We start from the raw sequence: 27,604 nt of genomic DNA on the forward strand, positions 1-27,604 counted from the left end.
GCTCATCCTAGCCGACAGGATGACACTGGTTGCGCTGGAGTGTGCCCATTCCTAGTGATGGGTTGGCTGCGGCCAGAGGGCACCTAGGGGAGTACCCTGGGGGGGACACCAAAATGACCTGTGGCACTTAGTTCACAGTGGGCCTTCAGTGGCATGCGCAGCAGCATGTCTACCTTGCAGGCCGCGTCAATGGTGCTCTGTGCCCGTCCACGCTGACCCGAGTCCACCTCCAGGCCAACTCCCGCTACATCCCCTGGCCTTGGCAGAAGCACCCCCCCCCCCCCCCCGGCCAGCGGCACAACTGTCAGCAAACTGTGGCAATGTTTGTCACTTTCCGTATCCCCTCTCTCTCCCACATCAGCAAGGACGCGGTTTCACAATTTTGAAAAGGACAAGTGAACCTCGCAGTCGACAATTCGGCCCATTGTAGGCAGAGAATCGTGGAGGCCTCAGAGAATACCGGGTCAGACCCGCTAATGATATGCAAGCAGTGTTTACTGTACGGGCGTTCTGGAACGCATTAACGCCCCTATCGAGGCAACAGAGAATTGCGATTTGGTGTGAAATCAGTGCCTGCCACCATTTCGGCATTGGAACCGATTCTCTGCCGAATTGTATTTCACGATTCCGCCGTCGGCCAATGGAGAATCCTGCCCATCATGTCCATTTATCTATTCTCCAGGGAACCCTCTTTATATGACCAAAATTCCGTTAGCCCAACTATTAGAATGGTTTAATTGCACCTCTGTCTCAAAAAGCCAGCTGCCTTTCAAACCAGGATTTTTTAAAAACATGAATGCAGAATGAACCAGAATTTTAATCCTTACTGCACCAACTACATAGAATACAATGGGCGGGAATCTCCATTGCCCGACGTCGATAACGTAATCGGTGATCGGATGGAGGATCGACTCCGATGCCCAAATCAGGGCCGGTACCAGTTTGACGCCGGTCAGCCATGCTCCGCCCCCTCCAAAATGGTGACATCGTGTCACACGCATTTGCAATGGCGTTGGCCGATCGGCAGACCCTCCCATGATGCCCCATCTCTGATGGGCCAAGTTCCTGACCGCGCGGACAGGAACCTGGCGTAGCAGCTGCAGACTGTGTCCAGCGCCGCCACACTCGGCCGTGATCCATGCCGCTGGCCGGGGTGAGGAGGGGGACTTCCGCGAGGGCTGGCGGGGCAGGTGGGGGGTGGCCAGGGGGTAGACTGTGGGGTCGGGGATGGCGGGTCAGTTCCGTATGACACGACCGTTGCAGGGACGCAGCTATTTTCCAGACGTTTTTGGTGCGGGACATGGGAGTTTCACCTGGCCCCGCTACTAGCCGGTCCTGGAATCGGTGAGGGGTCGGCACCGATTCTTTTGTTGTAAAACGCCCGTGAATTCTCGGTTTGAGTGGGCACTTAGCCGCTGAAACTTAGCATCCAGACCAATATACTGCAGTTCCTACATTCATCACAATTGGAAGATGCATGTATGATCACATGTGTGAGATCATTGAATCTTTTTCAGTAATTTAGTCAGGCCCTCAGGGCTAGATCTTAGGAATCGCCTTCCTTGGCCAACTGCTCGTTTCTCAGAATGTGCCATAAATCACAGAACTGTCACGACACAAAAGGCCATTTGGCCTATTGTGGCTGCAAATGACCATTACAGAATCCATATAGAAGCCCGACAGGGCAGAAGGAGGCCATTCAGCCCATCGAGTCAACATCGGCCCTTGGAAAGAGCAGCCTATTTAAGCCCACATTTCCACCCTATGCCCATATACCAACCTAAACTTTTTGAACACTCGAGGGCAATTTAACATGTCCAATCCACCTAATCTGCACATCTTTGGACTCTGTAAGGAAACCGGAGCACCCAGAGGAAACCCACGCAGACACAGGGAGACAGTGTAAATTGCACACAGGTACTCACCCGAGGTCGGAATTGAACCCGGGTCCTGGAGCTGTGAGGCAGCAGTGCTAACCACTGTGCCACTCTGCCGCCATACGATTTAGTGCCACTCTCATGCCTTTTTCCCCTTACACATTGTTTACAATTACATAATCATCTAATGCCCTCTTGAATACCTCGATTCAACCTGCCTCCACCATACTTAAAGGCAGCGCATTTCCGACCGAACCCATTCACTGTGTGGAAAAGCTTTTTCTCACAGCCCATTTACTTCTTTTGCAAATCACTTTAATTTGTGCCCGCTCGTTCTTTTTCCTTTTATGAGCAGGAAGTTGCTCTCCATCTACTCTGTCCAGCCCCCTCATGATTTTGAACATCTCTATCAAGGTTATATCTGCTCTGCTGCTCTATTGACCAGTCCTCTTTTCCCAACTCTTCCTGACACTGTTCTCGTATCTGCTGTATGACAATTGCAGTTTCCCTTCAAGAGTGGCAGGCTTTTAAGAAATAAAGGCCAGCTGTGTGTCATGCTAACCATGCATGCACCTAGGCTGAACATGCAACAATTCAGCAGCATGTTTCATGCTGGGTTGCACTCTGTAATCAAGTTGATGTCAGGAAGCCCAGATTTTGTATGTTGCTTGCCTCATTGGGGCTAGGTGTAGGGTAATCACGCATTGCAAATCCAACCTGTGGTAACTTGAGACCACAAATAAGGTAGTTGAATGCATTATTCAAAAGAAGGAACTTTTAAAAATTAATAAATAACAAAGTTTGACAATAACGGTAGCGAACAGTAGTAACAGTAATACGTATGATTTGCCATCAATAAACACACGACGAGTGATGAACGTAACTGAGGCTTTAATACATGAAACAGAAAGCCTCCTGGCCTCAGATCCCAAACTGGATCAGAGGCGGAGACCAGCCACCTTCATACCGGCTCGAGGGGAGGCGGAGCCATCGGCAGCGGTTTATCACCTTATACATAATACAGTGGCCATTACAACAATACACGTATTATACATTATAGTGGTTTACCACATTCACCCCTTGTTAAAAAAGAGTCCAGCTGGGGGTGAAGTAGGCTTGAAGATCAAGTCTGTCCGGGGATTGACCATCCGCCGTGATCGCCTCAGTCCCGGCAGTGGTGTGGGCACCGGTGTTGAGACCTGCGCGTCCGGGAGTGTGTTGTCCTCTTCTTCACCCAGTTGTTTAGTCGGTGGAGGGAGTGATGGTCGCCGGTGGGCCTGCGGGCACCAGGTCTTGAGGTGGGTGGGTAGAGGTGGGGGAGACAGTGTCGGGTCAGGGGTGGTGGTGATGGTCACTGGTGAACCTGTAGGTGCCAAATTCTGGAGGGAGACTGTGTCCTGTCACCCGTCCTGATGTCGGCATATTGTGTATTGGCATGGAGGAGCAGGACCTTCTTGATGAGGGGATCTGATTTATGCCTCCTCACATGCTTCCAGAGGATGACGGGCCCTTGGACTGTCAGCCAGCAAGGGAGCGGGACCCCAGAGGTGGACTTCCTGGGGAAGGCAAACATACGTTCGTGCGGGGTTTCGTTGGTGGCAGTACACAGGAGCGACTGGATGGAGTGGAGAGCATCGGAGAGGACCTCCTGCCAGCGGGAGATCTCTAGACCGTAGGGCCAGGAGGATAGCCTTCCAGACCGTCACGTTCTCCCTCTCCACCTGTCCGTTGCCCCGGGGGTTGTAGCTGGATGTCCTGTTGGAGGCAATGCCCTTGCTAAGCAGGAACTGACGCAGCTCGTCCCTCATGAAGGAGGAACCCCAGTCGCTATGGATGTAGGTGGGGAACCCAAACAAGGTGAAAAGACTGTGCAGGGCCTTGATGACGGTGGCGGAGGTCATGTCAGGGCATGGGATGGCAAAGGGGAATCTTGAGTATTCATCAACAATGTTGAGGAAGTACACGTTACGGTCAGTGGAGGGGAGGGTCCCTGCAGGGAGGGGCCCAGATGCTGAGACGCTCAAAGGGGCAAGAGGCCTTTACCAGGTGCGCTCTGTCTGGCTGATAGAAGTGCGGTTAACACTCTGCACAGACCTGGCAGTCCCTGGTCACGGTCCTGACCTCCTCGATGGAGTAAGGCAGGTTTCAAGCCTTAATAAAGTGAAATAATCGGGTGACCCCCGGGTGGCAGAGGTCATTGTGGAGGGTCCGGAGTCAGTCTACCTGTGCGCTGGCGCATGTACCGCGGGATAGGGCATCTGGGGGCTCGTTGAGCTTCCCAGGTCGATACAAGATATCATAGTTGTAGGTGACGAGCTTCATCCTCCACCTCAGAATCTTGTCATTCTTGATCTTGCCCGCTGTGTGTTATTGAACATGAAGGCAACCAACCGTTGGTCAGTGAGGAGAGTGAATCGCCTGCCGGCCAGGTAATGCCTCCAATGTAGCACAGCTTCTACAATGGCTTGGGCTTCCTTTTCAATGGAGGAGTGACGAATTTTGTAGACATGGAGAGTACGGGAGAAGAAAGCCACGGGCCTGCCCGCCTCATTGAGGGTAGCGGCCAGAGCAAAGTCCGACGCATCCCTTTCCACTTGGAACGGGATGGACTCATCCACAGCGTGCATCACGGCTTTGTCAATATCTGCCTTGATGCGGTTGAAGGCCAGGCGGGCCTCAGCCGTCAGGGGAAAAGCAGTGGATTTAATAAGTGGACGGGCCTTGTCCGCATAATTGGGGACCCACTGGGCATAGTAGGAGAAGAATCCCAAGCATTTCTTCAGGGCCTTGGGACAGTGGGGGAGGGGGAGTTGCATGCGGTCGGGGTCGGGCCCTTGGACTCCGTTTTCCACAACGTAGCCGAGGATGGCCAGGCGGGTTGTGCGGAAAACGCATTTTTCCTTATTGTAAGTGAGGTTCAGGAGTTTAGGGGTGTAGAGGAAGTGTCGAAGGTTTTCGTCATGGTCCTGTTGGTCATGGCCGCAGATGGTTACATTGTCTATGTATGGGAACGTGGCCCGCAGCCCATACTGGTCAACCATTCAGTCCATTTTTCATTGGACGACCGAGACCCCATTGGAGACACCGAAGGTAACCCTGAGGAAGTGGTAGAGGCGGCCATCTGCCTCAAAGGCAGTGTACTGGCGATCCTCCGGGCGGATAGGGAGCTGGTGGTATGCGGATTTCAAGTCAGCTGTGGAGAAGACTCGATACTGCGCAATCTGATTGACCATGTCAGATATGCGGGGGAGGAGGTAAGCATCGAGCTGCGTGTACCGGTTGATGGTCTGACTGTAGTCGATGACCATCCGGTGCTTCTCCCCAGTCTTGACGACCACCACTTGGGCTCTCCAGGGGCTGTAACTAGCCTCAATGATCCCCTCTCGTAGGAGTCGCTGGATCTCTGACCTGATTAAGGTCCTGTCCCGGGCACTGTATCGCCCGCTCCTAGTAGCGATGGGCTTACAGTCCAGGATGAGGTTAGCGAAGAGCGGGGGTGGTGTGACTTTAAGGGTCGCGAGGCTGTTGACGGTGAGGGGGGGGGGGGGGGGGGCAGGGTCTGCCGAACTTTAAAGTAAGGCTTCGGAGGTGGCACTATATGTCAAGCCCCAGTAATAGGACAGCGCAGAGATGGGGAGGACGTAGAGTTTGAAGGTAGTGTACTCTAAGCCCTGTACAGTAAGGGTCGCAACACATTACCCACGGATTGCTACTGAATGTGATCCGGAAGCCAGGGAGATTTTCTGGATCGCGGGCAAGATTGTGAGGGAGCAGCGCCTTACTGTGCTCCTGGGGTCAAAAAGACATGCCGTCTCATGTCCGTTGATCTGGACGGTCATCGTCGATTTTGTGAGGTGATGAGGCCGGGACTGGTCGAGTGTGATGGAGGCGACATCGGAAGGTGGTTGGTAGGTCGGTCGCAGTAGTGGCGGCCAGCGTACGACCGGGTGAGCAGGGCTCCTGGGAGGCTGCGGAGTGGTCCCAAGATGGCGGCCCCCGTGGGTCGCGAGTGGCATTGCAGATGGCATCAAAGATGGCGGCCCCCATGGGGTCGCACGTGGCAGCTGAAATCGAAGATGGTGGCGAAGATGCTGGCGTCCACGGGTCGCACATAGCGGGTAGCGCAGCAGCTGGGGGCGGCCCCGACAGGCAGTAGGCAGCGCTGCTAGGCTTAGGAGCTTTCGGGAGAGATCGGGCCTGCCAGGCTTTCGCAAGTGGCCCTTCCTCCCACACCCGTTGCAAGTCGCGTTCCATGCAGGGCAGCGTTGTTTTGGATGATTACCCTGGCCGCAAAAGTAGCACTTCTGGCTTCCGGCATTGGCGGGCTGCTGCGTGGCACAGACTTGCGCCGTGCCCGGGTCTGGTGATGGCGGCGCCCACGAGGACCACGAAGGTGCCACGTGGTCGGAGGTGTAGGCCTCCATGTTCTGGTAGGCCACCTCCAGTGAGTTGGAGAGCTGCACTGTCTCTGAGAGGCCGAGTGTACCCCCTTCTAGCAATCGCTGGCGGATGTAGTTTGACCTCACGCCTGCGACATAAGCGTCCCTGACCAGCAGCTCCGTGTGTTGGGTAGATGATACTGCCTGACAGTCTCAGTTCCGGCAGAGTACCCACAAGGCACACAGGAATTCTGCTAGTGATTCCCCCGGGCGTTGTCGTCTCGTGGAAAAAAGGTGCCTAGCATGCACCTCGTTAACAGACTTAACATATAGTGTCCCTTCAGCAGCATTATTGCCTCCGTATACGACGGGGCGTCCCTGATAAGGAGAAGACTTACGGGCTCATCCGTGGGTGGAGGATCTGCTTCTTTTGGAGGACGGTGAAGTCTTCGGTGAAGGATCCGAGATACACTTCGAAGCAGCTTAGCCTGTGTTCGAACGTTGCTGTGGCATCAGCTGCCTGTGGGTCCAGCTCCAGGCGATCCGGCTTGAGTTATGAATTCATACTAGATGTTTAGTGTATTAAATTGATATGCCATCAATAAACACATGACGAGTGGTGAACGTAACTGAGGCTTTAATACACGAAACAGAAAGCCTCCTGGCCTCAGATCCCGAACTGGATCAGAGGAGGAGACCAGCCACCTTTATACCGGCTCGAGGGGAGGCAGAGCCATCGGCAGTGGTTTACCACCTTACACATAAAACAGTGGCCATTACCACAATACACGTATTATACATTACATGGTTTACCACAATGTATGAAAACAGGGGCAATAGAAAAACAGGTCTTGCTTATAGGTCACCCTCTTGCAGACTGAAAGCCCACCAAAACTCGCACATGCTCAGAACCCTTAAAAGATACCAGTAAACCAATTATATCGGAGAAAGGCTTATAAGAACACTCTATACTCAAAATGACAATCTGTAACACTCTTCCGCTCATGAGGACAGAAATACAACAAAAGTAATGTCTTAACTGTATGGAAGACTGCCAGGAGCTTTGCGATTGTGTCGCGATCTACGCAATACCTTTGGTTAATTTGTAATGGTTCAGCTGGAATCAGAGGTGAAGAGGTACATTGAGAATCTGAACATGAACCTTCCTCTTCTACTCCTCCAGCAGAGTCAACGAGAAAACACGGAAACACAGGAACAGCTTCCTGGTGAAAGCCCACAGCAGCATTACCTTCTGCCATATTATCTGCATTTCTGACTCAGTCATAGCGTAAATGAATATGTTCTTGGTCTGCGAACAACTTTTTCATGTTGCAGTTTCACGACCCAAGATACTGGATCACTTTGGTTCAAAATTATTCCCGGTGCAGAATTCCGAAGACGGCATGCGAAAGCAAGTTACACAAAAAGTGGCTCCTGCCAGGGGTGTTGCATTTTGAACCCTTTTGTCTGTTTTTTTTTGAGATTTTGTGTTCAACCCAGCAGGTTGGTGTGCAGAAGATAGTCAACAGAGGAATGTTAAAAGCCTCGGCGAAAAAGGCCACAGGAAATAAACACCCGGCAGATAGCCCGACAAAGGAAACAGGGGAAAGAAAAGATGGCAGAGGTGGCAACACCCATCACGTTAGAAACACAGGCAGGGGTGATGGTGCAGGAGTTGGAGAAGTTTGGACAGCAATTTGAGCAGCAAGGAAAGGAGATTAAAGAGTCATTTGAAGCCATCATCAAGGAGGCACTGGGCCCAATATGAGAGCAACTGGGCAAGGTGGCCAAAACTGTGAAAGAGCTAGGGTAGATCCTGAAGGGCATGAAGTTCAGCTTGGCACATTGGAAGCTGAAATGCTGGTTGTGGTGTAGAGGAATGAAGGCATCAAGACTAAAGTTCACATTCTGGAGAACAGGTCTAGGCGCCTGAATCTCAGAGTGGTGGGTTACCGGAGGGAGCAAATAGCTCTAGGCTAACCAAGTATTTTGCAGAAAGGTTTTCTCAATTGGTATGGCGGAGGGAATGAAGTGTTCTCCTCTCCGGAATTGGACAGGGTTCATCCGGCTCTGTAGCAGAAGCCACAGGGCCAAATGAACCTCCACGGCAGTGATCGTCAACTTTCACAGTTTCAGAGGAAGAAGTGGGTCCTGGGCTGAGCCAAGAAGAATTGGCACATTGATCGGGATGGGCACACAGTGCACATCAATAAGAACATTGGCACGGAGCTGGTGAAGCAGCAGGTAGCCTTTAATGAGGCGAAGGAGATACTGTATAACAAGGGTGTGCAGTTTGGGGTGGTGTATCCAGCGAGACCAAGAGTTCCGTTGAACTCAAAGGATCACTATTTTGTCACACCGGAGCAGGCTGAGGCCTTCATCAAGGATAAAGGTTGGGACGAGCTTCAGGAGGGCTGATGGGATTGTATATGTGAAAGTTAGGTCAGGTTGGTTGTAAATATTACAATATATTGTGTTATATCTTTGTTCTTCTTTTTCATGGAAGTCGGTGAGGGGACTTTTCTTGGGGCCAGGGTCATGGGGGATGGTAAAGCAGGTGGAATGATATGGTGAATGGAGGGAAGGGAGAGCATGGGAATGATGCTGGAATTTGGATAAGGGTGTAGGGGGAATGGGCTAGGGGGATGGTGCGGTTGGCCTTTTGTGGGTGGGACCTTGCTAGCTCTTAGAGGTAGGTTAGTGGACAGGAGTGGTATTGTGGAGGGGTTGCGACTTGTTGGACCGGCTTGGCAAAGCTCGATGAGTCTAGAATGTTTGTTTGGGAGGGGATAGGGTTAGCTGAGGAGGCAGTCTGCCAGCTTGGGGAGGGAGGGAGTAGGAGTGGGGAGAGGAGGTCACGCCATGGGCAAAACCGTCCGACTGACCAGATTTCCGGAATAAACTGCACAACTTCGTCAGGGCAGCCAGGGTGTGTAGTCAGCACTGTGCCCCTGGCACTAATCTCCGTCGAACACGCCCGTAACCCCACCCCCTGCAAGACGACCGAACCCCCACCCTGCATTACATGCCGGCATCATACCGGCCACCATGGTCGGCTGCCCTGGCCACTGAAGCCACCAACAACTCACCTTCTGGGCTGCATGCGTCAGACGGTCTAACGCTGTACCCTTTCCGCCCCGCACCTTCCCCCCACAGGAGAAGGCCACGCACAACCACTGGAAGTGGAAGAAAATTGGAGGGGGACCGCCGGACCCTCGCTGCAGCAGAGCAGAGCAGAGGGCACTGGACATGGTCAGTGGTCCCGAAGGAAGGGCAGTCGCCAGGGCAGAGGTTGAAATCACGCGAGAAAGTGAGACCCCATTGATTTGCTGTTCCCTATGGCCCATGTGTGGCCTGCTCAACCCCTCCCCACACCAGCATCCTCACATCACTCCCACACCCACCACCAACCCCAGAACCCTCTTCACCACCACCACCACCCACTTCCCAACAGACCCCCACTTCTCCCCCTCCGGCCCACGATGCAATTATGCATCTTGTCTTGTTTCTTGCAGGAGTTGCTAGTGATGGGGCAGGCCATTCTGTCCCCTCCCCCTATCCCAGCCACAGCAGCATCCTGTATGTCGACCAGTGAGGAGGACGAGACTGACTAGGATAGGAGCTCTCGCCCCGTATGCCTAGACACCCCGGAGTTTGAGTTCGGGGCTGACAATGACTTCCCGTCACCGCTGTCTCCAACAGCCTCTACCCTTCCAGAGATACTCACCTCAGTTGAGCAATTTAGTGAGGCTCTTGGGGCAACATCTGGTAAGCATCACACAGATGCACCGGTACATCAGGTGGAGGTAGGAATTCCCAGAGGGGCAGACGGTCAGAGGGCGGCTGCTGTCCAGATGGATTTCTGGCTTCTGGAACAGACGGTCCCATCAATCGTGGAAATGCCGTCGTGGAGCCAGGGACTACAAGAGGGGTTGTCAACAAGCATTCAGCACCTGCAGGTGCAGTTGGAGAGTTCTAACCACCTGCAGGAGCAAGAGGTGGTGCTGACCATGCGTGCCACCCAGGTCAACACTGCTTGAATGTATTAGGATGAAGGTGCTGCGCACACTGCCTGGGTGGTATCGGGCACTGACGTACATGATGCACATCTAATAGCTGCACGTTAATTGAATGGAACCTCTTTCGGTTTGTGAAGAGTTAGTTGTCATCTGCAGGTGCCCATAGGGCAATATTCATCCCGTTGATCACCCCTTGGACCCGGGGGATCTTGGCGATGGCAGTGAACACAGCGGCCGATTGCTGAGACCATCGGTGGCATTGCCCAGGTGCTGGCCAACATGGCCCAGATCCAGAGGGAGGTGGCCCAGTCCCAGAGAGAGATGGCATAATCACTGGCTTATGTGCCACATGCCCAAAGGTGGTGGCACAGTCACAGCGTGATGTGGCGCAGTCTCAGACGGAGGTGGTCAACTCCCTGTGCTCCACGGCCATGAGAATGCAGACCCTGGTCAAGACGAGAGCAGGTCTCCAGGACAGGAAGTGTCAGATGACAGGGGAGCCTCATGGTTTAGTTCCGCTCACATCCCCTTGTCAAGGAGTAGTCCGGGAGCTATCAGGCACCCTGAGGGAGGATGAGGCGATGGGGCCCCGACCGGTGATTCCCACAGTGGAGGTGCCAGAACACCCTAGCGCCTTGGACTCCCCTCTCCTGTCCCTGACGCATCACACGGGCAGTGGGCAGAACTCGGAGGCACCACGCCAACTGGGACACCCAAGGAGCAGCTGGGCCCATCCAGGCCCAGTCATAGAACATAGAACAGTACAGCACAGAACAGGCCCTTCGGCCCTCGATGTTGTGCCAAGCAATGATCACCCTACTCAAACCCATGTATCCACCCTATACCCGTAATCCAACAACCCCCCCCCTTAACCTTACTTTTTTTTAGGACACTACGGGCAATTTATCATGGCCAATCCACCTAACCCACACATCTTTGGACTGTGGGAGGAAACCGGAGCACCCGGAGGAAACCCATGCACACACAGGGAGGACGTGCAGACTCCGCACGGACAGTGACCCAGCCGGGAACCGAACCTGGGACCCTGGAGCTGTAAAGCATTTATGCTAACCACCATGCCACCATGCTGTTCCAGAAGACGATTGCCAAAGGGGACCCCGGTCAATGACGGGAATCACAACAGGTCGCCTCCATTCCTGATGTAAAGTCTAGGGCTCCACCTAGATTTAGTGCTGGAAGCGAAGGCCAGAAAAGTAGATAACAGTTAAGTTGGCAAGGGTGCAGGGCACAGTGTAGCATTAGTGGTTAGGGAACAAACCTGCATATATTTGTTCACATTAAACACCTGTGTACAACATTACAACCGGTCTCGGTGCTCTGATGAAAGGGTGTGAGGTGTGGGCTGGCCGCAGACGGGTGCGAGAGTGGAATGGGTAGGGGTTATGGGTGAGCTTAGCCCAGGGTCAGCAGTTCAGCCAGCGCTCACTGCTATGGTATCCCACCCCCAACCCCCCTACCTTCCTCCGCCAGCCCTAGTATTCGATGGGACCACGATGGAATGGCCAGCTTTCATGTAGGGACCACCCAGGTGGACGGTGGTAAGTGCTATTGTGGGCAGGTGTTAGACATCGCCGAACAAGGCAGAGCACCAGGGCTCATCCAGGAGCGGGGTGTCATCATCCTCCATCGCATGGGCCCGACTCGTGGTTACTGCCAACCCAGGGCCCGTACCCCGTGGTGAGGCAGGTTGGGCGGAAAGGCGTTGTGCAAGAGATGCGGTGTCTGTGCCCCTGTCCAGTCACCCCCCTACTCGGTGCACCTGGAGACAATTAGAGCGTCCCGTGCATGTTGGCCCAAACGCACACATTGTGCGACGTCCCGTGCCTGCCTGGGCCCCATGTCCTGCCCATCCTTGCCCTTCCCTGCATCCTCCTCATCGGATGAGGACTGACGTTCATCCTCCTCCTCTAGCGCATTGCCTCTCTGCTGCGCAATGTTGTGGAAGATGCAGCAGGCCAACACGATGTGGGCAACCCTCCCGCGCTATCCAGGCACCTGAATCGCATCTTCAGGATGCCGAAGCACTGCTCGATCACGCCCCAGGTCGTTGCCTAAGCGTCGCTGTAATGGGTCTCCGAGTCAATCTGCGGACTCCGGATATGTGCCGGCACAGGGAGGCCTCAAGCAAGTGCATCTTTGCACCTCCTTCTCCTCGACTTGTTGGACTATTATGCATCTTCACCAACTGCCTCCTGTTCCTCTAGGGCAGGCTCTGCTGCTGCAGGGTCCTCCTCCCTAAGGAGCTCCGGGTCGTACAGCTACAGTGCATCCCCCAGCACTGCAGCGATGAGGAAAGTAACCATGCTGGTTGAATTCCAATATCCATTGCTTGCAGGGGATGGAAGGGCAACGTGCTAGCATGGTGTGTATCCCCATACCTAACCAGGTCTAAAGAGCGACATGGTGGCCCCGCATGTCGCCCTCTCCCCATTGATGCCCGGCAGCGTGGCGTCCCCACCCCTGCGACCAAGGGTACCAGCAGTTGGCACTGCCCTTGCTAGCGGTACGCTTCGTAGTTCCCAGCCAGCACTCACCTGTACGGGCTAGTGGGTTTTTTCCTTAGGTGGGCTGCATGCTGCCTCTCCAGCAGGTGGCGTCCATTTGGGGGTGGTGGTATGGTGGAGGGTGGGGATGGGTCTGGGGTGAAGTGCGGGGGTGGTGGGTTGGAGGGTGGGGTGCTGGGGTGGAGTGTAGGAATTGCGGTACGGGAGTGGTATTCCGCAGAGCCATGGGCCACTGTGGGTGGTTAGCAGGACGACAGCCGGGAGCATCGGAGTGGGTGGAGGTTAGGTGTAGGGCTGCTGTCGGACTTGGGGGTTCGGTGTGAAGATATTGAGGGCCATACGGATTATGTACAACACAACGATAGCAGGATGGTCTCACCCTCGGCTTCGTGGGAAGCGCTGAAGGCAGTGATCAGAGAAGAGATCATATAAGGCATATGTGGATGGAGAGACGAGGGAGAAGTGACATAAACTGGTGGTTGAGTTTCCAGGGGTGATCGTGGATATTCAAGGGACCCAATCCTGGAGCTCTTGGCAGGCAGGAAAAAAACTGCAATTGCAGTTTGACCTGCTGTCCACGAACAGGGTGGTGCGCCAAATGAGGCGAGGAAAAGGAAAGGTGTATGAGTATGGAAAGACCAGTTGTCTCTTTGTTCACCAACTAAGGTGCAGAAGATGACCGGAGAGATAGTTCTGGTTCGGGATTTGGAGGGCAGGCTGGTCACTGTCTCGGATAAGGTGAATGAAGAGTGCCTTTTATGAGAGGTTTTACAAGTCGGAGCCACTGGAGGATGAGTGGGGAATGGCAGAATTCCTGGGTGGTTTTGAGTTTCCCAAGGTGGGGGAGGAATTGCGGGAGGATCTGTAGGTGCCACTGGGTTTGGAGGAGGCACATGTGTCTCTGATGGAATTCTATAAGAAGTTTGGTTCCGTTCTGCCACCTCGTGGCGCACTTCGCCCCACGTGGAACGGGAGGACGACATGCGATACGGGTATTCGTCAAGGTGACGGTGGCCCTAAACTTCTACGCTACTGGTTCCTTCCAGGCTCCGAGCGGGGACCTATCTGGGATATCACAGGCATTGGTCCACAGGTGCAGCTGGGACGTGACCGACGCCCTGTTCGCCATCGCGGACCGTTACATTACATTCCCCGAAGACCGAGCACATCAGGAAGCACAAGCCCGTGGATTCGCCAAGGTGGCCGGGATACCGATGGTCCAGGGAGTGATCGATGGCGTTCATGTCCCCATGCACCCGCCTGCATGCAACAGGTAAGTGTTCACCAACAGGAAGGGCACATACTCCATGAACATCCAGGTGGTCTGCGACCCCCACATGAGTATCAGGCATGTGTGGGCAAGGTTCCCCGGGAGTGTGCATGATGCCTACATTCCCGCGCAATCATTCATCCCCGCAATGTTTGAGGGACGCCCCTCCCGGCTGAGGGGCTGGTTTCTGGGCGACAGGGGTTATTCGTTGAGGTCATGGCCGATGACGCCGATACGGAGGCCTCAGACCAACGCGGAGACCCTATACAACGAGGCCCATGCAGCAACCAGGGGTGGTGGAACAGTGCTTCGGCCTGCTGAAGATGAGATTCAGATGTCTGGACCGCTCCGGAGGGGCCCTGCAGTACCGGCCCGACAGGTTCGGTTGCATAGTTGTGGTATGCTGTGCGCTGCACAACATTGCTATGCAGAGGGGAGATGCCCTGGTGGAGGATTCGGAGGGAGAAGCCGATGGCAGCGGTGCTAACGAAGAGGAGGAGGATGAGGAGGAGGAGGTGGAGGAGGATGGCGTGTAGCAGGGTGGGTCGTGGGGCGCAGGACAGACACGACCCGGGTGCTGGTAATGTCCAGGAGGCTGCACAACGGCACCGTCGAGGACAGCGGGCACGTGACACGTTGGTATCCGCAAGGTTCACGCATCGCGTGGGAGGGGATCGCTGAACACTACCACTTGCATCGTCAGTCGTGCACACGGACAGCACACAACCCCCACCCCCCCCACCGGAACCCCCGCTCTGCGTGCACTGCTCCAACTCGACATCACCTTACCACTGCGGCACGACGGTACAGCACTACATTGATGACATTGTCAGCGGGTGTGATCAGTGCCATGTTGAATGATGACAGCCCGATCTGCGATGAGCTGTGAGCTCAGAATCGTTAGACAAAGTCTGACTCATGGCAGTAGCTGAACCATCCATCTCGGTGGTGGCTGCGTTCGTCAGGGACACTCCATCACGTGCCCGTGTGGGGTAGCTGGCGTCGGAGTGCCAAGGACTACGGTGTTCGACTGTGGGAGGGGGGTGGGGGGGGTGGGGGGGGGGGGGGGGACGGGGAGAGAGAAAGGGACTGCACACCCGGCACCAAAGTTTAACCGCTCGTCAACCCCAGCGACACTCGGTCACCATCAGGAGCCCCGTGGCACCGGATATAGCACAGAGTCTTACAAGTTAGGTGCAACAGTGAGTTTAATGGTGAATGGTATATACAGATGCCCTAGCCCCTACAACTAAACTGTGCCCTGCACCCGTGCCAACTTACTATGTGTCCAACTTCCTTGCCTTATGGGCCCTACCACTACGTCTAGGTGAATCCCCAGATGGTATAGCGGGAGGCGGACTGCTGAGAATCACACCCCGCAACATGGCTCCCCGTCGGCACTCGTTTCCTGGGGCGACCCGGCCTTGATGGGCCAGGCTGCTCAGCGGGCATGTTGAATGACGTGGTCCCACCCTGCTCTGCCCGCTGCCCACCAGATGCGCCAGGGACGGGATGGGGGGAGGCCGAGCGTTCAGGGACACCCCGTGATGGAGTTAATGGGACGGGCACCAGAGCATCCTCCTCCCTCGCGGAGCCTGGTGGCCCCCGGGCCTCACTGTGGGACGGAGGTGCGATCGGGGAGGTGCCCCGTCGCCCCACCAACACCTGGCACTGCCAGTCCTGGAGGCCTGCAACGGTATCGACCAGGGTCCGAATGTTCACAGAGACGGAGTCCAGGGAGTGAAACATTTCTGCCAGGGACTGTGCGACCTCAACCTGTGAGTGTGCAACGCCATCCAGCACGTGCGTCAGGCGGTCGATGCTCTCCGCGACTGACTGCTGGGACTGTGCCATGGCCTGCTGGGAGTGGGCCATGACCCGGTGAGACTCGGCTAGGGCCCGTAGCGCGCCAGCAATGTCGTTTTAGCTCTGGCGCATTGCTGCCTGTGAGAGGGCAGCCCTCTCCTGGGCCATGGATGATGCGTGCACATGAAGCCCAACACCTTGCAGAACTTGAACCATGGCCGAAACCGTTTTACCCATTGCCTCGACCGCGGATGCCACCCGTGTGGTGTCAGCCTGGGTGGCTGAGATGAGCGGCACCACTCCTCCAACTGCGTCTGCAGCTGCTGGAAGATGTCCCTCATCCCATCATTGTGTCCCTGGGTTTCAAAATGCATCGGCTGTCCAGGTGGGTCAAGTAAATCCAGGAACCCGGGAACCGTCTGGGCGGCAGCTGGATGCTGGACCTGGGCTGCCCTCCGACCGTCTAGCCCCTCGGCTGCTCCGAACTCCACCTGCTGTACCGGCTCAGCTGTGTGGTGCACAGCAGACTGTGACCCAGGAGCCTCATCACTTAATTGCCCAACCGAGGTGAGTGTGTCTGGGATGGTGGATGGTGTAGGAGACAGCAATGCCGCAAGCTCTAGGTCCTCGTCCGTCAGTTGTGTCCTGGTCCCACTCATGGCCCGGCGCAGGGCGCACGCGGCCCATGTACAATTCAGCAGCGGGTGTGTCCGTTGACTGCGTCGCCGTCCTCTGTGCGTCTGGGTCCACAGACCCGGTCCTGTCCTGTCTCACGGCAAGAACTCCGGGCAACGGACAGCCATGATAGTCGTCGCTGTCTGTCCTCTGTACGTCCCCCTCCAGAGTCCCGGATTTAGAGGATGGCCATCCTGGCCGACCTCCTGCCACCCTCTGGCGTGCGATCCTCGGTGCGGGTATCGGTGCAGATGGTCGGCTCTGTGTGGCTCAAGACAGCCCTGGACGTTCGTCGGCTGGCCCTGGGGAACAGAATGATACGGGGTTAGTTAGACACGCTCGGCCGGGTGTAGGGTGGTCCAGTGGGCAGAGTGTGAGGGGAGAGAGGATGGGTGGTCCAGTGGGCAGAGTGTGAGGGGAAAGAGGATGGGTTGGGGGGGGGGGGGGGTGCAGGGTTGTCTCACTTGCTTCTGTGCCTCCAACCTCGCATTGCGCGACCTCCCAGGTGGCGGACCCCCCAGCGAGGTCCAGTGCCCTCTGCTCAAACACTGTTAGGGGGTACAGCACGGGCGAACCCCCTCCAGTTCTGTTACGCTATTGGCTGTTGTGCGCAGTCTTGTCCTGTGGGGAGGGGGGGGTGCATGGATAGAGCATCACAATTAGGTGGGTATCATCAGGGCGTTCAGATATAGGCTACGTTAATGCTGGGTGGGGGGAAAGTTAGAGCCACACCATGGCATCTCTCCAGGGGTCGCAGCGCTCATGTGGGTCTGTTACAACATTGTTCACCCCCCTCCACTCAATCTCACCCCGCCTCCTCCTCATGTCCGGGGGGTGGGGTAGGGGTGGTGAGGGGCATGTGGGGGGGGGGGGGGGGATGGTTGTGACCCAGGGGCACCCTCGTGGCACTTACCCTGGCAGCCCTGGTGAGGTCGTGGAGCTTCTTGCGACACTGCTCCCCGGACCGAGGGGTCTGCACCACAGCACTGACTCCCGTGCCAACCTCACGCCAGGCCTGTCGCACAGCGCTAGAAGGGTGGCGATGCCCTCGTCTTCGGCAGAGGATGCCCCTGCGCTGCTCCACCTCATCGAGGAGGGTCTCCAGGTCCGTAACCTCAGTGCGGCCCTCCGTGGCTCCGTCATTTTCCTCCTTCTTCTGCTGCGGGCCTTTCCGTGCGCGGATTGCGACTTTTAAGACGCGGTGCGGCATCATTCGGGCGTCGTGCGCTGACAACGCGCATTTCACGCCATGACCCCCGTGTTCCGCGCGGCTCCGATGCTAGCCCATTTTGGGGCCAGAATCGGTTGCGATCGGGGCCGTTTTGCGCCATCGTGAAGCTCAACGGAGTTCATGACGGCGAGGTCGCTCCGGCGCGGCATCAGAAAATCGCACCCATGATGTGGAGGTGCCGGCGTTGGGACTGGGGTGAGCATAATAAAAAGTCTTAGAAAACCAGGTTAAATTCCAACAGATTTGTTTCGAACACTAGCTTTCGGAGCACTGCTCCTTCACCTGATTTCACCTGAGGAAGGAGCAGTGCTCCGAAAGCTAGTGTTCGAAACAAATCTGTTGGAATTTAACCTGGTTTTCTAAGACTTTTTACTTTTCTGAAAAAGATAAGGACCCCACAGAGTGCGAGTTGTATCGTCTGATCCCCCTGTTGGATGCATATACCAAGTTATTGGCCAAGGTGTTGGCATTAAAGCAGGAGGAGCCTTGCCTTCCAGAGGTGATGGGTGAAAACCAGACCACGTTTGTGAAGGGACGGAAGTTGTCATCCAATATGAGGTAGTTGTTGAATGTGGTGCTTACCCCTATGGCCGGGCCAGAATCGAAGATAAACATATCATTTGATGCGGAGGTTTTTGACCGGTGGAGTGGGGACTGGGGACACCTCTTTGCGGTGTTGGAGAGGTTTGGGTTTGGTCTTGGGTTTATGCCGTGGGTAGGCTGCTGGATGTGGCCCCGTTGAAGTTGAACATAAGGCAGAGTGAATATTTTGTGGTTGGTGCACCCAGAGGAATACTAGATTAGGGAGGGGGTTGCTGTTTCAGTTAGCGGGAACTAGTTTTCGATACTTGGGGGTCCAGGTGGCTGGGGACTGGGGGAGGCTCTGGAACGTGAATTATACAAACCTGGTGAGTAGAGTGAAGGTGACGTAGAGAAGTGGGATAGTCTCTCATTATCTTTGGTGGGATGGGTCTAAAATATCTTGCCAAGATTTTTGTTTTTATTTCAATGTCTCCCAGTGTTCCTGGCCAAGCACTTTTATCGTACAGTTGAGCGGCTTGTTCCAAGCTTTATTTGGGCAGATAGGGATTCAGAGGGGGTCTTTTAGAGGGAGTGACAAGCAGGGATCTAGCGCTGCAACTCCGCCAGCATTTTAAGGTGGGTGGCAACCTCAAGGCTGGCTCCCATTTATGCTCATACCTGTTTGAGTCAGTAAGGCCGGATGACAGATTTGGGGAATGGAAAGAGAAAGGGCTGGAGAGAGTGAACAATTTATTCCTGGAGGGGCGGTTTGCCAACCTGGAGGAATTGAAGGGGAAATTTGGGTTGTCAGCTCGGACATGTTTAAGTACCTTCAGGTGCGGAGTTTAGTTAATAGATTCTTCCCCAAGAGGTATTGCTGATTGTGCCTCTGCCGTTCTCGCCAGCCAAGTACACCACGAGCTCTGTGGTGGTGGCAGTCCTGCAGGTGTGGGGCAGAATCTGAGGTTGGAAGGTGCCTTGGTGTGAACACCAATTTGCGGCAATCACAGATTTGCACTGGGGGGTTTGGACGTGGGGTTTCTGGGGTGGCAACAAGCAGGGATCGAGCGGTGTGGGGTCCTGTTTGTGGGGGCAGCTTTGTAAGTTTAGAGGACTTGAAGGAGAAATATGAGCTGCCCAGTGGGAACAAGTTCCGATACTTACAGGTCTGGGATTTTATGAGGAAGCAGGTGCCGTCCTTTCCCGTTTTGCTGCTCCCGGGATTACAGGATCAGGTGGCATTGAAGGAAGGAATGGGGGAGGGCAAGGTGTCTGATATCTACAAGCATCTAATGGACTGGGGAAGAGAAACGGAAATGAGAGGATGAACGGGGGCGGGGGGGGGGGGGTGAAATGGAGGCTGGGTTGTGGGAGGAGGCTCTGAGGAGGGTGATTGCATCTTGGTCAGCCTTATCCAGTTTAAGGTAGTTCAAAGGGCACATATGACGGTGGCCAGGGTGAGCTGGTTCTTTGAAGGGGTTGAGGGCAGGTGTGGGAAGGCACGGAGAGGCCCGTGAACCATTTTAACATGTTTTGGCATGTCTGAAAATTAAGGAGTTCTGGCAGGGGTTCACGACGTAATGTACAAGGTGCTGAAGGTGAAATGTAATGAGTGTACCTTTAAGAAATGGGTGTTTATCAAATAGCTGCAGTGATGTCATTGTGTGGGTGGAGCTGGGTTGTGTCTCTGGCTTTTACTTTTGTTTTGAGCTGGAAGTTGTTTGTGGCTTTGTGTTTTACATTCATTTTAGGCAGCTGAAAGCTGAATTCAGACAAGGAAGGTTCATTTTGTCTCTCTCTCTCTGTATGTTAAAAGGTGTCCAGATCACTTTATGATTTAAAAGTGATAATTGTCTTGTGTAAAGAATTTATACCTATTCTTTATTAAAAAGGGTGTTTGGCTCATGGATGTTGTTAGGAAAGTTGTTAAAGGTTACATACAGAGTAGCGTATCTATGGTGGGGTAGTTGTGTTGGTAGTTGATAAAATGTTTACTGTATGTTTATAAAATGTTAACTGAATTCATAGAATAAACATTGTTTTGTTTAAAAATACTTAAGGTCTCTGTTGCATAACACCTGGAAAGTAGGCCCTTGTGCTCCTCACAACCAAAATCTATTAAAAGATGTACGTCAGGTAAAATCCATGACATACTTTGGATTTTTCCAAACCCTGGCCCATAACAGAAGGTAGCCCAGAAGTGGTGATATTTGGTGTGTCGGAAGGCCAGGAGTCCAGGGGGCGAGAGAGGACGATATTTTGGCCTTTGCCTCCCTGGTAACCTGGGGATGGATTTGCTGGAGTGGAAGGACTCAGATCCATCGAAACCGGAGGTACGGGTGAGTGACCTGGAGGAGTTCCTAAGGCTGGGGAAAATCATGTTTGCCTTAAGAGGGTCAGTTGATGGGTTTGACCTGAGATGGAAGCCATTCATCGATTCCTTCAAGCAGAATTGAGGTGTCAGCGGGTGAGGGGGGTTTAAAGGGGTTAAAATGGGGAAGGCAGGAGCAGAATGGCAGGGAGGGTGTGGCATATGAGTAGTTATTTATTTATTATGAGGTACCTGTTTGTTCCTGTGTTGGTTTGTGTTTAGTGTTCATACAAATGCCTTAATAAAATTATTCAAAACAAAATAGATTGTTCTCAGATTTCCTGGTGATGCCAACATCATCCTTCTTGGAGAGGATTCTCTCCTGTTCAGGGTCAGAGGAGGGCAGTGGGTAGGCATGTGTGAACGGGTCAGGGGGGGAAGAGTTGAGTTCGGTGGAAGGGATAAAGGCTAAATTGGGTGGAGGAATTGGGGCCAATAGTGGAGGACAAGGGATGGAGTGAGGCGTTGTGGAGGGTGAACACCACGTCATCGTGTGCCAGAATGAGCCGAGTCTAGCGAAAGGTAATGTTTCGATTGCCCCTCACTAATGCTAGGATGAGTCAGATTTTTGAGGGGGTGGAAGATAGATGTGAGCACTGTTCGAGAGGGCCCGCACACCACACATGTTCTGGTCCTGTTCCAAGCTGTTGGGTTTTTGGCGGTCCTTTTCTAGCACCATGTTGGTGATCCTAAATATTAAGCTGGAGCCCTGTTCTTTGGTGGCTATCTTTGGTGTTTTGGATATGCTCGAGCTGCGGACTGGACAGATGTCCTTGCCTTTGCCTATAAATGGAGGGGGGAGGGGGTAGTGAGTAGGGGGGATTTTTGTTTCATGGATTGAAGGGTTGTTTTGGGGGATTGTATTTGGTTTAAGGGTTGTTGTTTGTAATATTTAGTAATTTTGTATAATATGTTAAAACTTTAATAAAAGCGTTTCCAAAGAAATATTTTTTCCAGTTACCACCTCTGGTTAACACCAACGTTCCTAATGTAGGGACGTTGGTGGTATGTAGGGGAGGTCATGTACTTGGTAGCTGCCAACAGAGTACTTGTTTTTTGCCCTTTTTCTCAGCTCCCTGGATTTTTTGATGGACACTCTTCCTATAAGAAAGTAGTGGGGTCCAAGGGTGGAAATGTCAAAAAAGGCTACAGCCAAGGAGTTTAAAAGTGGAAATTCTTCAACGGACTTGGAGGCTTTGCATCAAACTTTAGCATCCTCGAAACGTACCTCATGGCACTCGTGCTTTGCACTCCTTCAGGCTGGCTGATGATGCGCATGTTCTGCCTTCTCGGCCTGTTTTCTTGCTCTTCTATCTTTGTTCTCAGCATCTTGCAAAGGTCTCCTAAGAGTCCCAGCTCCGCCTCCAATACCACCACCTGATCGCTGTGGTCCGACATCACCCTCTCCATCTCTCGGATCTGCGACACTTGTGCATCCAAACAGCTTTCAACCCTTTCCATCGAGCCTTCAGGGGTGCCACAGCCCCTTCAATGGCTTTCGATCTGCATTTCTTTTCTTTGTTGATGGAGCTCTTCCCTGACGAAAGCCATCAACTGTTCCATCTGGAGCTTTCCAACCTGCACTGGCCCTTCCCCGTCCGCCATCTATCCAATAGCTACTGCGCCACAGGTCTCTTCCAACTCATTGGTCAGGTCTTTTGCAATCATCTGCCATGTTTGGTAACCAGCAGACATGCAACACCTGGGGTGGGGGAGGGAATCTTCTCCTCCGACCTTCAGCTACACTTCTTTGTGGTGTGTGGTGTGTGGTGCACAGCAGACTGTGACCCAGGAGCCTCATCACTTAATTGCCCAACCGAAGTGAGTGTCTCTGGGATGGTGGATGGTGTGGGAGACAGCAGTGCCGCAAGCTCTAGGTCGTCGTCCGTCATAAAATCAGCTGTGTCCTCGTTCCAGTCATATTCGAGCGCAGGCTGCACGCGGCCCAAGTCTGGTTCCACCTCAGGTGACTCTGTTGAGTGTGTCGCCGTCCTTTGTGCGTCCTGCTCGGGGGTCCGGGGTTGGGAGTATGGCACTCCTGGCTGACCTCATGCCACCCTCTGGCGTGCGGCCCTGGGTGCGGTGGTTGTGGCAGATGGGCGCCTGTGTGTGGCACCAGACAGCCCTGGACGTTCGTGAGCACGTCCCAGGGAACAGAATAATACGGGGTTAGTTAGACACGCTCGGCCGGGCGTAGGATGGTCCAGTGGGTAGAGTGTGAGGGGACAGAGGATGGGGGGTCCAGTGGGTAGAGTGTGAGGGGACAGAGGATGGGGGGTCCAGTGGGTAGAGTGTGAGGGGACAGAGGATGGGGGTCCAGTGGGTAGAGTGTGAGGGGACAGAGGATGGGGGGTCCAGTGGGTGGAGTGTGAGGGGGACAGAGGATGGGCTGGAGGGGGGGTTGTCATGCAGGGTTGTCTCACTTGGTTCTGCACCTCCAACCTCGCATTGCGCGACCTCCCGGTGCCAGGTTCCCCCAGCAAGGTCCAGTGCCCTCTCTTCAAAGACTGCCAGGGGGTGCATGATGGGTGAACCCCCTCCGGTCCTGTTCCGCTCCCGGTTGTTGTGAGCAGTCTTGTCCTGTTGGGGTTAGATCATCACAATTCAGCAGGGAACGTCAGGGCGTTCAGATATTGGCACAGGTTGAGGGGAAAGTTGCAGCTTCACCATGGCATCTCTCCAGGGGGTTGCTGCGCTCATGTGCGTCTGTGGCAACTTGGTTAACCACCCTGCACTAACCACCCTCCACTCACTCTCGCCCCCCCCTCCCCCTCGTGCCCGGGGGGGGAGGTGGGTTGTGAGGGACATGGGGGGGGGGGGGGGATTGTTGTGACCCGGGGGCACCCTCTTGGCACTTACCCTAGCAGCCCTGGTGAGGTCGTGGAGCTTCTTCCGGCACTGCTCCCCAGACCAAGGGGTCTGCCCCACAGCACTCACTGCCATGCCCACCTCATCGCACAACGCTGGCAGGGTGGCGATGCCCTCTTCTAGGGCAGATGATGCCCCTCCGTTGCGCCACCTCATCGAGGAGGGTCTCGAGGTCAGTCTCCCTGAACCTCGGCGCTGCCCTCCGTGGCTCCGTCATTGTCAGGCCCTCACTGGTTTTGGTCGCTCGCGCCCTTTTACGACGCGGAGCGGCGTCACCCGGGCGCCATTCTGGCGTCATTCGGGGGTCGCGGGCTTTTGCCGTCATTCCCCACGTGGTTCCCGCGGCCCCACTCCTAGCCCATTTCCGGGGCCAGAATCGTTCAGGAAATGGGCTGTTTAGAGCCGTCGTGAAACTCGGCCGGGTTCACAACAGCCTTCCCGATTCATCGCGGGAGCGGAGAATTCCGCCCTTAGTCTCCCGTTCGGAGAACCCTGCCCCAAAACTTTTCATTTCAGTTCATTAGGGGTTATTGCTTGAGGATTTGGGCTAAACCTTTTAGGAATGAGGTAAAGAGAAGTTTCTTCACCCAGAGAGCGGTGAATCTGTGGAATTCACTACCACAGAAAGTAGTTGAAGCCAAAATGTTGCATAATTTCAAGGAATTAGATATAGCTCATGTGGATAAATGAATCAAGGGATATGGCAGGAAGGCAGGATCAGGGAATTGAACTTGATGATCAGCCATGATTATAACGAATTACGGACCAGGCTCGAAGATACAAATATCCAGCACCTGCTTGTACTTTTTAAAAAAAATAAATTTAGAGTACCCAATTATTTTTTCCAATTAAGGGGCAATTTAACGTGGCCAATCCACCTACCCTGCACATCTTTTGGGTTGTGGGGGCGAAACCCACGCAGACACGGGGAGAATGTGCAAACTCCTCACAGACAGTGACCCAGGGCCGGGATTCGAACCCAGGTCCTCAGCGCCGTAGGCAGCAATGCTAACCACTGTGCCACCGTGCTGCCCCCCACCTGCTTCTACTTTTGATGGATGTTTCTATGTACCTTCCATTCCACATCTCAAGGATCCTATTCCATCCATGTTTATGTCCCTGGAAGAATGATCAAGTCCATGCCAAACTCCCTATTCGATGGTCCGAAGCCTCAATAATGTCCCTCGGAGACCAAAGCCTCAATGGGGATGAAACTGCCCACCTTTCTAAAGCTGCTTCACAGAGGTGCCAAGTGTGTGAAGCTCCACTCACTTTGTGATGCCTATGATTCCTCAGGGACCACATACTGAGCAACGTCCTAAAGGTAAGACCTGACTTATGCATGCCACTCATTTTCACACAGGCTTCAGGCCAATATAATTTTCCACTGGCGTGATGCAAAATTGGAAGACATCACGAGATTCTGGTAAGCAGCTGAATTAATGAGCATTCATGAGATGTTAATGCATGCAAATTGCATTCATGCACTCGTTAGTGGGATAACTAACCAGCCATTAACCCTCCATTGGCAGAATTGCAAACTGTTTTTACACTGGGGAGTTTGTGACTTTTTGGTCCCCACTAGATTCTGCTTTCCCACCCACAAAAAGACATGCTGCGAGAGGGATGGGAATATTCCATCCATAGTGCCCAACCTCAAGTGTAATTCTATGATTGGACAACACTTGCTGAACAATTCAGATTGTGCTAAGAATTGCACCGACTAGTTTAGGAGTATCAGTTCATCTTGCAATTCACTTACGGGAGTTAAAAGCTACATGTATTCAAATGTTGGGGGGGGGGGGGCACGGTAGCACATGCGTAGCACAGATGCTTCACAGCTCCAGAGTCCCAGGTTCGATTCCTGGCTTGGGACACTGGCTGTGCGGAGTTTGCACTTTCTCCCTGTGTCTGCGTGGGTTTCCTCCAGGTGCGACGGTTTCCTCTCAGTCCAAAAATGTGCAGGTTAGGTGGATTAGCCATGCTAAATTGCCCTTAGTGTCCAAAAAGATTAGGTTGGGTGGGGTGACTGGGTTACTGGGATAGGATGAGGGTGTGGGCTTAGGTAGGGTGCTCTTTCCAAGGGCCGGTTCAGACTCGATGGGCCAAATTACCTCCTTCTGCACTGTAAATTCTATGATAAATTCTATGATAAACACAGGACCCTGTCCTTTGCAGATACATAGCACATTTCCAGTCTTTTTCAGCTGAACAAAAAAGAGTGGGGGAACCACTGTTCTCCAGTTCATTCCTCATGGAAATGCCTTAACCAATAAGAGTCAATCCATGGAAATGTCTTGATAATCTGTCTGGTATGAATTTAAACAAAAGCTTGACAGTTACAGTTCCATGGAGTATTCTCCTTGACAATACCTCTGCCAATCAAAGTTCACTTGCCAACCAATTAGTATTCCGTTCTCATGCAGTTTAAATTGTTGTTCCCTTTACAATTGCTATTCTTGCATAGCTGGCCTGATAAGTGCAAGATTAAAAGCTTTAATAGCAAGACTATTTTTTCAGCAATACTCATGTACTCATGTTCTGTACTATTAAACAACCACAAGGTTAAATGATCAGCTTCAGGGGGTATTGTAGCTCCTTTTGTGAAAATTACACCGGTTCCAGAGATCTGACAGAAAATGTACTTTAATGAGTATACCTTAAATTTTACACATACCGCAGTTATACAATTTGTTAATCTTAGCAACATCTTTGTTGGAAATCCCTCGCATATGTCCAATTTCAACGCTTGGATCTGGTATTGGTAGGATAGTTGGAAACCCATTTCTGGAAAAAACTGTTCTAGAATAGAAAATAATATAAGTTATTTACATATCATTATTTATGCTCTTACTTTGATCTGTTATGGGAGTGGCGGTTTCAGAACCCCAAAATGTCTCAAGGAGTTCAACCAACCTCTCCCTTTAATGGATTGTTGCTTTTGAAGCACGGCTTGTTCTCCAGGTGTGGTATTACAATTATGGACACGTGGGTTTTTAAACACAAAACAATGTTTATTCCATGAATTTAACTTAAACCCTTTTAAATAAACATTGGATCCCTTAACATCTCTTACTTCAATGTTAACCCCAAAAATAATACAACACTAAATAATCCTTTAGTTGATCCTTTAAACATCCAAGAGACTTAACACCTTTAAACAGAAACACATCAGGTTAAAGACATTAGTATTATGAGTTTAAATCACCCAAATGATTCAGAGATAGTATTTCATGGCAGATATCACGGCAAATCCAGCTCACTGCAAACATAGACACACCCAAGCTCTTTTTCTCAAAACTGGCTTTTACTTTCAAACAGCTCACAGCAAACCAGCCAGGCATTTTTCAGCTGCTCTCTCTCAAACTGAAACTAAAAGCAGAAGTGAGCTCAGCTCCCCCCACCCTCTGACATCACCTCAGTAATATGAGCTGCTGCATTTCTTAAAGGTACACTGCTTAAACATCCATTTCTTAAAGGTACTATCACATGACAGATCTTCAGTGGAAGAATTGTGAATTTTTGGGTGACTTGGGTTGCCAAAGGCAGTTCAATTTGGATGGGTGTGAGGTCATCCACTTTGTTTTCAAGAAAGGTAAATCAGATACTTTCTAAAATGATGAGAAACTACAAACTGTTGTGGAGCAAAAACATTTTGGAGTACAAATGTGAACATCATTCAAACCCTGTGAACGGGTACAAAAAGGAACCAAAAAAACTGATGAATTGTTGACTTACATGTCAAGTGACGAGTATAGAAAGGGATTCATGTTATGTTTCAAGTTCTATAGACCTATGGTGAGGGCACATCTGGAGCATTGCATTCAGTTTTGAGCATTGCAGCTCAGAAAGAATATAGGAGGTGCAGCAGAGATTCACCAGAATGATACCATGGCTTACGAGAACAGGCTATTCGGCCATATTGAAGGGTAATATAATCATGGTGCTTCAAATGTTAAAGGGAATTGATAAGGTGAAGCTGGAGAAACTATTGTTAGTAGATGAATCAAAATTGTGTGACATAGAGTTAGGCCTTCCAGCATAAGAACATGTGAACATAT

At 52.8% G+C, this 27,604-nt stretch overlaps 1 protein-coding gene across 1 annotated transcript in view; it reads right to left on the bottom strand.

The window, feature by feature from the left end:
• LOC119970934 (astacin-like metalloendopeptidase) overlaps nucleotides 1-27,604 on the bottom strand; it is a 151,451-nt gene that overhangs the window by 74,189 nt on the left and 49,658 nt on the right. Inside the window, exon 6 of the mRNA XM_038806044.1 lies at nucleotides 26,221-26,345. Within this exon, the coding sequence (XP_038661972.1) occupies nucleotides 26,221-26,345 (125 nt within the window). The remainder of the gene's footprint in view (nucleotides 1-26,220; nucleotides 26,346-27,604) is intronic.

The sequence above is a fragment of the Scyliorhinus canicula genome, chromosome 9, assembly GCF_902713615.1.
Source record: "Scyliorhinus canicula chromosome 9, sScyCan1.1, whole genome shotgun sequence".
Classification (NCBI taxonomy): domain Eukaryota; kingdom Metazoa; phylum Chordata; class Chondrichthyes; order Carcharhiniformes; family Scyliorhinidae; genus Scyliorhinus; species Scyliorhinus canicula.